General features: G+C 35.9%; 1 protein-coding gene across 2 annotated transcripts in view; it reads right to left on the minus strand.

Moving 5' to 3' along the window:
- Window positions 1–1,587: 1,587 nt before the first annotated feature.
- The window catches only part of tmem68 (transmembrane protein 68), a 61,008-nt gene continuing 49,493 nt past the window's right edge, over window positions 1,588–13,102 (minus strand). The window contains exons 6-7 of one of the 2 annotated variants that reach the window (XM_059981121.1): window positions 11,372–11,511; window positions 1,588–10,186 (exon numbers count right to left, since the gene is read on the minus strand). In XM_059981121.1, the coding sequence (XP_059837104.1) occupies window positions 10,082–10,186; window positions 11,372–11,511 (245 nt within the window). In that variant the 3' untranslated portion in view covers window positions 1,588–10,081. The remainder of the gene's footprint in view (window positions 10,187–11,371; window positions 11,512–13,102) is intronic. The other variant, XM_059981127.1, reaches the window with a different exon arrangement.

Here is a 13,102-nt window from a genome sequence, read left to right on the forward strand (position 1 = left end):
ATAATATACAATATGCAAGTTTCTAATTTACACTACTTGTCCAGTATCTAAAACAGATAAGAAATTTTATACCAGTATTGTGAATACTAAAACCAAGGTCTTAGCTGTTCACTGAAAATATAGGCCCCACTCCAAAGCCACTGACTGTACTTCCATCCCAAGTAACACTCGGGCAGCATGAGATCCTTGATGTTATATTCACCTCTAAGAATTGCCAATGCAAATCCATGTAATCATCAAGACAATGTACTTCTGCTTTCGTTACAGTGGGTCTCTCAGATCAACCACTGAAATGAACACTCATGGCCTGGTTACCACCCAATGTACTTCCACTCACCAGTTTCCAACATACACCCACAACTCTCAATGCTGTCAACCCTACTAATACCACTCAATCTGATTTCTTTATTAACCACAATCATGTCTCCTTTTAACTTCTGCTTCAAAAACAGACCTAGCTTCTCCAGTCTTTCCACATTGACTAACTCCATTTCAGTCATCACCCTGGTGAATCTCCTCTGTATCTTCTCCAGCTCTATCATGTCCTTATATTTGACATTGAACTGCATACAGATCTCCAGCTGATCAAGGTTTTATAAAGTCGGGACATACCCTCCTTAAATTCTGTACTTATTAGCCCCATTTGCCTTCCTAATCATGTAATCTACCTGCATTGCCATCTTCCTGTTCCTTGCTACACCAAAACCCTACCATTCATCAAAATGCAACAAAGTTAAAAGTACATTTATAATCTAAGTATGTATAAATTATACAACCATGAGATACGTCAAGATTTTTTCCCAACCACAAGAAACCCAAAAGAACCCAATTAAAAAAGAGACCAATACTCAATGTGCAGAGAGAAAAAATCATGCAACAGCATCCAGAACGAAATTGAATCCAAAGACGCGAAGCCCGGAGCAGGTCCACAGACTCAGTCTAGCACACCATGGGGCAAATCGCTGCAAAGCTCACAGACACTAAGCATAGAGCAGCCAGAGCAGGGTACAGCCTCAGCGCTGAGGAGAAGCTCAGAAACACCACAGAGCAGAATCTCAGATCTGTAAGGATTTTATTCCATCCGCTTTTTTTTTTTACCATTTTCAACACATTATCCTTTGTAGCCTGGCTACTTACCATGCTTTCAGCTCTTCTATCATTCTCCATGTCATCCACAAAATAACTGGTCTTGTTTCCCAAATGCACGTCATTCATGTTTATTACAAACAACAAGGGTTCCTACATCAATCTTTGTAGGGCACCATTTCACGGGCATCTAACTGCATAACCAATGCTCTGCCATCAACTACTACCAAACTAATTTGTCAACACCCATGTGGGACCTTATCCAATAATTAACTAAAGTCCATGTAAATCCAGTCTGCTTCCATTTCTTCATCAGCCCTTTATTACTTCTTCAAAAATTAATTTAAATTTCTCTGCCCTTGACAAAGCCATGTTGGCAGTCTCTGATTAGTCCCTGCCTTTCCAAATTATTATTAATGTCATTCCAAATTATCTACTAAAATGGACAGTAATCCCTACATTATATCGTGAATAATATTTGACACAGGCAGAAACCAACAGTTGACAGTTCAAAAAGGTATTTTATTGGAATGTATTAAAAACAAGTAACTTTAAAAATTTCAAAATAAGCTCGATTTTACAATGATCAAATGCATTTAGCAATTAAAATTGTTAATCAAGTATTTAATCACCAGATAAAGTTTTTAATCAGAATAAAACAGCTGACAGGACGTTTCTTACAATTAAAATAATCATCACTGTGCATGTTGTATCGATAGTAGCAAGATTAGTCACAACTCTATTTCCATTTCACTATAAGACTTTTAACACAGTATAATGAAACTCTACAGAACAGATAGCAGTGTGCTGACATGACAACACTTATGCCACTTGAGATCCACCTATTTTCGCTCCTGACCAGCAATAAGATTTCAACAACTTGAATTCGGTATGACCCTCATAACAGTTGCTTTACAAATGCAAAATTAGCATCCACACCCTGATAAATTTGAGTACTTTTTCCAGAAAAAATTTAAACATAGGAGAATACAAATCTTAGAACAATATCTCAGTATATCATAAATATACCACTTTGCCAAACTATTTCAAAGGTAACATTAGTAAGGGAGGGACAGCTTGTGTGAGTACAAAGTATTATAAACCTTGCTTTCCATCAAAGCGCATTATGGTTATACCCATCCTTGCTACTTTTGTAACTCCATAAAGGACACATAGTTGTTTCAGTTGGAAAAGTAACAAAAAAGACACTCAAGTTTTTGACTCAGTACCTTCCCCTGAACAACAGTTTCTGTCACCAGTGCTAAATGATTTCTGACAATAGCACTCCACTGCACCCACTCCAGCAGCAGGCAAACACACAGCCTTCTCTCCACATTCACACAAGGAGCTGCTGACAAAAAGGTAACGAAAATGTCACAAGCAATCCTTATGCTTAGAAAGATCACAAAATAGCACTGTTACAAATAAGCTATTAATTTTAATTCCTGTCGGAGAATGTGAAGTTCTCAAGTGTACTTCTGGATGCACAAGATATCAATACAAAGGCTGTATACTACATCTTTTATGAAAAAAAAATTGGAATGTTTCTGTCACTGCCAAATTATTAGCTTTGTCAACACGAATACATTTTTCAGACTGGCACAAGTGTATTTTAAAAGGCAAGTAGATTTAAGTTCAGTCCATTCTCAATAAACTCTTGTATACCAGCAATTTAAATATAGTACAATTTATAGGTATTTTAAATCATTATGCTAGCCAATTTGGGTGAACATATTACTTACTACATTTTTCACATTCATTGTAGTAATTCTCTACAAAAATCTTTTAAACATAACTGGTCTCTTTGATCTTATTTAAGTTCACTGTTCAGCAAGAAAAGTGGCCTGAAATGTTTTAACACATTGGATTTACACAGAATTTCAGTAGTACACAGTATTTGCAGATGGAAAACTTGATATACAAATACAACTACTGTACAAAAGCAACTGGAAAAAGTAAATTTGACGAGTTGTCGATTTTTGAATCCTGATTTTGTACATCACCATTTCAATTGAAAATCCAACCCATTCAGATGTTACAAGATCTTTCTGTAACTGGAATAGAACTGCTTTCTAATGTTAGTATCTGCTCAATTACAGAAAATTGGTCATTTAAAAACAAAGCGAAGGAGACATTACCATTATCTTTTACATGCTGGCAAAATACTTTGTTAAGTTAGTTGTTCCTCATGACGAAGCACAGGCAGTGACAGTAATACATTAGGCAGTCTTCTGAGAACAATTTCCTTCATCCTCTTGGGTTATTTATTTTGATTTACACAATCCTAATAAAAAGTTAATGCACAGTATTCATGACATAACAAACTTTCTAAAAAGGGCTAAAAGATAATGGTAATGCAACAAAAACTACCTTGTGGCTAATTATGCACACAATCACTTTACCACAATGGAGGATTCAAAATCAATCACATACATAGAAACATTATATGTGGTATACACCTTTGTCCCTGAACAACATATGATTTTATTTTTGTGCTCATTTGGTAAATATTCAATCTTAGTAGCTTAACAAGATTCATGCTCATTTCACTGTGCCACCAATACAAGTGTAAATGCCTGCACCTTTGCAAGCTTTGCCCAAAGACGTTTGGTTTCTTTATCCTCTCCTAAAGCTAGTGTCTCACACAGTGTATTAGTCTATCTATGGTCTGTTGCCAATCCAAGATTGAGACTAGAAATTGATTGATCACTCTAATTAACCAGGATACAGGCTTCATATTTTTTACACTTTGTCAATTAGTTTATTGACAAGACCCTAACACCTAAATGAAACAGCTTTCTTTACATCCCTAGCTCAACTATTGAGTAGATGACCTAGATGTCTAATATAAACAGAATGAATGTCAGGCAAGATCGAGAAACAAACCAGGGCCTCAGTAGTCTGTTGATCTCATTAACTGATACTGTTACAAAATGAGGGGGAATAAAAGTGATTTGCTTTTAAATTCAGTTGGGAATTACTTGATTGGAATTTTCAGATGATTTTTGTACTAGAACGCTTTATTAACACCCATCTAAAGAGAACACCATGATTATAACTGGAGAAAAACTTCACCACCGAATAGCAGAAAGTGGTGTTTCATCTTTTCTACTGAAATTCGATTTCAACCCTACAAGAAAATATGCATTAGTTTAGCACTATTATGAACCAATTTCATTTAAGCCTAGTAAGCTTGGAATTTTGATAATTGAACTCGAATCTCTAAGTAAATAAATACTATTTTGTTTTCTTTTAATCTTTTAAGTATTATAGATAGCAAATAATTCAGCACATTGTCATTTGCAAACATAAATTATTCTTATACTTCTCAAGCAGAAATATTCAGAGAGTTGAAGGGCTTTAAAAGGCAGAACCTTTTCTCTCTAAAAATTGTATTAAAATGGCTTATGCAAATTAGGTCATGTCTAAGTTACCAGGGAAGTTGATGAAGGAAAGACAGTGGATATTGTCTACAGAGACTTTAGCAAGACCTTTGACAAGGTCCCTCATGGGAGTTTGGTAAAGAAGGTACAGTCACTTGGCATGAGGTAGTAAATTGGATTAGACATTCTTCATAGGAGAAGCCACAGAGTGGTAGAAAATGGTTGCCTGTAACTAGAGGAGTGCTGCAAGGATCGGTGCTGGATATTGTTAGTCACCTATACCAGTGATCTGGGTGATATGTAGTAAACTGGATCATCAAATTTGCAGAAGACACCACCATTTGGGGGTTAGTGGACAGCGAGGAAGGCTAGCAAAGCTTGCAGTGTGATGTGGATCAGCTGGAAAAATGGGGAAACCAGGGCAGGACTTAATCAGTGATCAGCAGGACATTGAGGAGTGTGAACAGACGAATCTGGGGTTACAGATTCATAATTCCTTGTAAGTTGTGTCACGGGTAGATAGTAAAGAGAGCTTTGGCACATTGACATTTATAAATCAAAGAACTGACAACAGGAGTTGGGATGTTATGTTGAAGCCGAATAACACATTGGTGCGGCCTAATCTGCAGTATTGTGTGCAGTTCCGGTCACCTACCTGCAGAAAAAGTATCAATAAAATTGAAAAAGTGCAAAGAAAATTCACAAGGATGTTGCCAGGACTCAGGTTTGGGCCTGAGTTACACAGAAAGGTTGAATAGATTATGCCTTTATTCCCTGGAGTGTGGGAAAATCCGGATTTATCTGGACTAGAACCAGAAGTTTCCTTTTTTTAAAAAATGACATGGTTCCCCTGCTGCAGCATAGTAAGCTTTTCAATAGACTCAAAATAAGATCTGTTCCTTCTGAATGATATTGCTCATGAATTTTTACTTTTATATTGCTCTGAAGAAGGTGCTTAATGGTAAGATGCAAAGTCAAGTCTTATTTCAATAAGTGGCAAAGGCATTTCAAGTTTCTGAACAGCAGGTATTGGCACTTGTATTGACAAAGGAACCAAGCAAATTACATTATTATAAACCATATTTATATAAGCAATATAAAGAGAGAAATAAAACAAGTTGAGAATTTAAAACAGTTTTCATCACTAACAAATACAAGCAATTTAGATACAACTTTACCGAAAGTGCCAAGGTAAAAACTAGAATCCTGCAAGAGCCAACTTAAAATAAGAACCTACAGCAGAGTCTCTTGTGTTAACAAAAAATATTTGCAATTTGGCATTTACAATGGTCTGGGAGGAGATAATTAAGAGTCAGTTCTAAACAATTAAATGTCAGCAATAATAATCAATATTTAAACTTTAGCAAGAAAGACATTTTAAATATACAATAATTAAATCCAGGATACGATAGAAACACAAACACCATCTAAAGTAGGTTTGAAATTTATAAGCCAATTTCCAACCTCAATTTATGTGCACCTGAGTAATCCATTCCAGACCATTTTTTCCTTCAAAATATAGAAATGTTTTTAATACTTTAATTTACAAGCAGTGTACAGTGAATTCCAGTTAACTGGGCCATCGGTTACTTAGGGCAGCCGCTTATATGGGTCTCTTAAAGAACCAAAACTAATCGAGAAAGTGGTCAGAATTCCCTTCATTTAGTTGAGACACTGTGCTGCTTAATTGGAACAGGATATTGTTGCCCAACAGTTTCTAATTAGCATCAACCACGTGCACTTATGTGACCATTAGACGCCATACCATGCTCAGAGTGAACAATTTTTAAATAGCATCAGTTGCATGTGTTCTATCAAAAAGCAGTAATTTTTGTCACTGATAACTTGGTGAGGAATAAGCATCAAGCCCAACTCAGAACTGTTTTGCTCGCTGTGGTTTCAAGTATTTAGGCTTAGAGATACCAGATACAGCCAGGAAAATGAAATGATTTCACTACTTCAGCAAGTTAGGGACTATGAAGAATTAAGGTACTGAATCATCTTGACTGTTACAATGAAAATAAAGACTTGAAGGATCATAGAAAACATCGTATGAAGGCAGTCCATTATCTACACTAGATGCCTGCACTGATTTTGTTCATTTAGTCAATCAAGAAGAATGCAGCAGCGTACACTGCATCATTTCCTCCATTGATAACTATTTGGAACCAATACACAGTTTTATAGTACTGTAGTAGTATTATTAATATTCTAATTTGTTATTTCATTTAAATACATAATTTTGCAGTTTGTCTTTCTTATATCATTCAACTATTTCCTTGAATCTTTGGCTAATTAAGGCAGCCGCTTTACTGGGCCAAAAACATACTGGTCCCGATGTGTCCTAATTAACCAGAACCCACTGTATAGGGATTATCACAGCAAACAAAGTACAGATCAACATGTACTAATAGAATTTATTAACGAATGCATAAGAAAAATGTTTTGGTCAAAGTTATGACATCAGGACCCTAGAATTTCAAGTACAATTTGCTACTTACAAATATTGCAATCAGGATTTAAATTTTATACAAGGAACATGAATAAGCTGTGATTGGTCACAAACAGAATCAAAATATATCAAATGTTTTGACCCATGTGCAAGCAGAATCTGCTCACATACAATATTACAGCCCAACATTTGATATTGTTCAATTCAAATAAAAATTCCATATTTAAATACATTCATTTAATGGATCAGCCAACTGTGGATAATCTTAAAGGGATATTCACATCAAAAAAGTGGATATTACAAAAAGCACCAAGAGGGTTTCTGAAGCTGTGCTTCTTAGAATATATAGTGCAGTGAAGTGCAGCATATGGATCATTCATTCTCTATTGTGTAAGTGCTCTGGCTCACAATGCAAGAGTCTTGTACAACTGGGAGCCAAACCTGAAATAAACAAGTCTTTACTAAATGTAATGGCTGTTCTTTCCATGCCTGCTTTCTGACAGTAAATGGGATCACATTTTATACTTGGAATATTTTGTTATGTAAAATATCAGCTTTGTGAATTATTAAAACACATCATTTAAATTTAATGTTTCTGTCTATCTTTTTAAGTGTAACAAGACAAAACCATATTTTGTGTATATTGCTTTGCACTAAGGACTATATGTTATCAGAACTCTTCAAGCAGCCATTACAAGTTAGTTAAATTCGCTGCCCAATTATTTATTCCTGTATTTATTAATTTGGTTCAGTCTTGGAAAAAGAAAACACTTTGGCAGCAAATTAATGACAGCATTGCTAGAAGTGAGATTTCTTTAAATCCTATTTGATATCTGGATTGGATATGTAGAAACAGAAAAAATGGAAAAAAGAATTAAAATAGATGGAAAATAAAATTGCAACTATGATTTCATCCAGAATTGGTCAGTACTACTTCTACTCACCTATACTTTACTATAGTGCTCATCTAACAGGGAAAGTTAACTTCCACATTATTCACATTGAAACACAAGACACTAGTCCAAACAATAGAAAGACCTATTTTAGGACAAAAAAAAAGCTTCCACAAGCTCGAAGTTGACTGGATTTAATTGGAATGTTCCAATTTGCATATAAATATCTGAATGTTGAATAAAATGGGACCATGGCAGTAATCTCAGCCCCAAATTAGAATGTTGCAGGTCTCATGATCAGCAACTCTTAAGACTGACCAACAATACTGCTTAAGACAGCAAAATCAACTACAATACGCACCATGTGCTTGAGGAGCTCAGCAGGTCAGGCAGCATCAGTGGATGGGGATAAACAGTTGACGTTTCAGGACTCCCGATGAAGTGTCTTGGCCAGAAATGTCGACTGTTTATTCCCATCCATGATTGCTCTGGATATCCTGCATCTGCAGTACCTAGTGGTTACTATCAACTATGTGTTTTGAATGAGTTGTTAAATCAACTTCCTATTTGCTTGTTCAAGGTACTACAAAATATTTCATTAACATTACTCAAAATGTCAGGGGAGTTAACCTTGTCCATGAAACATTTAAACCTGGCCATGCTTCCAAAATCAAATTAATAGCACACTTGTTGTTTTTTGGAGTACATATAGCTCCTGTACTTACTAAATGTGATTATATCAAAAGAAAATCATTGTAATGTGTTCTGGATTATGCTATTGTAAAAGATACAATATAATTTAAATTTCTTTGAGGCCAGTATTTTAAAACATTGTTTTTTTTTAAGAATCTGTCCAAATTGCAAGAGATGGCCAAAAAAAAACAAATCAGCCCAACTTAGTTAAATTCCACTTCATCACGCAATAACATAGGCATGTTAATATTGCTTAAAATTTATAAGGGTACCATTCAGATACACTGAGAAAAACCTGTATTTTAAATAATAAATTCCTTATTTTTTAAAATTTATATCTATGGTCATGTCACTAACTGAAACAATATAGTTGTTTTTGAATTAAAGAAATAAACTTGTAATGCTTTGAATTAAAGAAATAAATTTGTACTGAGAAAGGTTATTTTAAATAAAAATGATTAGATCATACAAAAATGATTAACACCAGTTTAAAATATGGGATGCTGGTTCCAGTTATGTTGTAAATGCATTTGATAGGTATATTTCCCCCCTCATAAAACGGGGTGTTAAGCATCTTAGACAGGAAATGTAGAACAATTTACAGTAACTTTTGCAAATCAAATTATTTCCTACAATTTTGGGATGATATTCTATTTATCTTAGACTCTGGAAATGCTGAATCAGTGCAAGATCTCTTGATGTCAGATTGTAAATTCACATAAAGCTACAACCTACAACTCATTATTAACAGGCTAACAGGTAAACTAAATGCTTTTTGCTACACATGTGATCAGCTTGAACATTCTCAAAACAGATAAAATCATTCAGTTTTAGGAAAAGTATCAAGGTGGTATGTAACGTAAATATATCCCAAATCAATGAGAATTACTTGCCGACTGCTAAAGAGCCTACTATTGGGAGAAAACTACTTGTTTTATTGAAACATTACTATGTGCACAAGCTGCATTAATGAGTTATGAACATAGAATGAAATATCAAAATGAGATAATATCATCTATTTAATAACAAAAATTTGGGAGACAAAAGATTGATATCTTTAATGCATGTGGACGTTCTGGTATCAGCCTGGGACCATTAACAAACATTTCCAATATTTAATTTGGTGAATATATCATCAGATGTTTATAATAATATCCACTAACCACAATTTGACAGGTATCCATCTCCTGTGGAAGTTGTCTCCATTACTCTAGCAATACTATTCTTCAGCCCACTTACAAAGGCATTTGGCACCTCCATTTATGACCACCTACCATGAGATTCCAAGGAAAAGCTTCTGGTCCTTCCTTCCTCAGTGTATCATCACTATATCTATATCTACCTGAGGTCAAGAATGTAATGGAGAGAGGTATTTGATACAGGACATTGAACATTCAACTTTTCATACCAAAACTGATAGGAAATTGATAACAACATTAATAATGGCGCAAAAGAATTGTTCAACAGAGTAATTTTAATGCATAACAAGAGACATAATTCAGTATTTGAATAGATTCTTGAAAATGAAAATGTTTTAAAAAGTGTCCTTCAGATGAGTTCTTAAAAGCATACAATCATTCATTTTTTTGTCTCCAGTGAACACGCTCTAAAAGGGCTCGTAGAATATTTCCAGGTATTATTTGGTGTTTGTCTATTAGGTTCTGCACAGCTTGCTTTGCCTAGGATGAAAAAGTTACATGTGAAAATGTTACAGCCTTCAGCCTCATATCATAATAATGCTAACTTCAAAACATATTACAGTTTGCAAACAACCTGCCTCAATTCATGCGGGAACCAGCAAATACCTTTTTGAAATTCTTCATACGTCCACCAACTCAAACCAAATATTGCTACTCACTTAGAGTGCACAATAATCACAAACTTGCCTTTGGACACTGCAACAACTACACAGGTGAGCATTCTTACATCTTCGTTCATTTCTGGAAATAACTTCCAGACACAAAGCAAAACTGGGAACTCGTTTCATGGAATCCTCAAATATATAATTATGTGTAATAATGAGGCAAAATAAAAAATCAACCAAACAAATCACACTAGCTATGGCTAGAACGTCCAAGGGAATGCCAGGTATTCAAAATTCCCATACAAACATGCCTTAGACTTATGTTCCTCAATTGTCAATTCAGATTTTTAATGGCATGGTCGACACAAGATTTGGCACTCTGCTCCATTATCAGACTCCAGATTAGCCATCTGTCTCAGTCCTATGCAATTCAGAAGCTGCCATAAAAACCGATAACCTATTCAACTCGCTGACTAGAGAAATTAAAAGCATTTATTTTAACAATTTACTTATGTTTAATGTGGCTATTTGTAACTTTGAAAATCAATTCATTGAACACTTCACAAAATGCTGGTGGAACACAGCAGGCCAGGCAGCATCTACAGGAAGAAGCACAGTCGACATTTTGGGCCGAGACCCTACGTCAGGACGAAGCGTCGACTGTTGCTTCTTCCTATAGATGCTGCCTGACCTGCTGTGTTCTACTAACATTTTATGTGTGTTGCTTGAATTTCCAGCATCTTCAGATTTCCTAGTGTTTGCATTGAACACTTCTATTAGGTTTTAAACAGGTCAATATCTGAAGCGTAATAAGTTTTAAAACCTTACAGCCTTTGACAGAAGACAAAGTTCTGATCCCCAGCTTAGCCTTCTATCAAAGGTCATCCCAGCGAGGTCTCACTTTGCTTCAGAACCCAAATCCAGGGTGAAGGTCGTCAAAGAGATTAACTCTCTAACCCCTTTACAGTGCAAGAAGCAAGGATCATAAGCAGCAATTCCAGGATTTGTCCCATGCTCATTGTGAGAGAACCCAATAAACTGTAACAGAAAAATAAGTTACCTTGTCAGCCAGCTCAGCAGCGGTTATATTGGGATCATAAGGAATAGGGTCACCCAAATAGGTGCAAAACTTGACAGGAAATCCTCCATAAATTGGAACAAATGGCCATTTAAATTTTTCATACAACCATTTACAAATGCCTGTTAAAAGATTAAATATGATTAAGTTAGTCTGCCTATTTCATGTCTGTCCTTCCATACAGCGTGTCATTTCAATATGAAAAAAGATGAACAATTTACCAAGTCTGACAAATAAGCCTTTGGCTTAAATATACTGCTTACAACTGGATCTAAAAACCTGCACAAACCAACTGTCCATTTGTTTAGGAATATTGTTCACATTATTAGCATTATTATTGTTACTCATAAGTTGTTTTTAAAAGTGATGTGGAATTGCATCCTACTTTTTCCATAAAGCCATTTTGATTAAGGAAGGGATTTCTAAATTAAAAGGCATACATATTAATTTATACGTTAAACATTCATTCAATTATAGAATTGCTATTTCTTTCATCTCAAATCCACTTCTTTTTCACCCACCTTATCATCAAGACATTCCTCAAATCCACACACCTCTGCTCCCCTCCCCCACCTGATTCTGTCTCCCTATAACACATATACTGAACCCACACGTTTACCTCCACCCTCCTACTACTGTCCCCAACTTGTTCATCATCTCTGTCCTCTGGTTCCACTCATCACCTTCCTTGCCTATCCAATTTCATAATTTGTCTCCACTTATCATCTGAGCCTCTGCAGATATACATTATCTATCCTTCTCTCCCCCATCTGCACCTATCTGCCCATCAACCCCTCATTACCTGAATCCACCTATCATTTGACAGCTCCTGTCATAGCCTCCCTTTATCTTGTTATGCTGGCTCTCTCCTTTCAACAGTCTCAGTTCTAACGCAACATCTCAGTCTGAAACATCACTACCTTTTGCCGCCACACATGCTACCCGAGCCGCTAAGCTTCACCAGCAGCTTGATTGTCACTCCAGAAAGAATTTATCACTTCCACAAGATTATGTTATCATTTAGATTACTATCAGGATTACTTCATTTCACATCTACATCATTATCATTTAGCCAAATGCAATTTATTTAACAAGAATGCTCAAAATTCAAAGATTGAAGTAAAAGTGAAACATTTATTTATTTTATTTTGTTTCGCAATTGTTACGAAGGATGAATAACTCTGATGGGCAGAAGGGTGCAGAGTTGCCCATGCCCCCCCTTTGGAGAATCGCATGCTATTTCGATGCTGCTAACAAGAGAGTAAGAGAGACAAAAGAAAACAGGCTAGGACAGGCATGGGCAAACTACGGCCTGTTAAGCTTTTTAATCCGGCCCGCAGAACTTGATGAAATTATATTAATAAACCTTGTTAATGTTTTTTCCCCGCAATTCTGGCATTTTCCCAACAGATGACGCACTCTATATACATTTGTGGTGACCCATTTCCTGGCACATCCGAACCGGCTCACAATTAGCCAGCGTTCCGGCTAAGGGAGGTAGCCTGCGGGGATTTGTGAGCACAGAGCTTTGGAGCCTCTGCGCAGGGGGGCAGGTTGAGGGAGGATTAAAGTGAGGCTGGGGATTTCGAATAAAGTTTTTTTCTTCGACTGCAGTTACCGACTCCGTGTCGTAATTTTAGCACTGCATGTAATACACCGCTACACATTGACCTTTGTTGAGGTGCAGCGTATTACTCCACATTTGCGCTTTAC

The sequence above is a fragment of the Hypanus sabinus genome, chromosome 1 (genome assembly GCF_030144855.1).
Source record: "Hypanus sabinus isolate sHypSab1 chromosome 1, sHypSab1.hap1, whole genome shotgun sequence".
Taxonomy (NCBI): domain Eukaryota; kingdom Metazoa; phylum Chordata; class Chondrichthyes; order Myliobatiformes; family Dasyatidae; genus Hypanus; species Hypanus sabinus.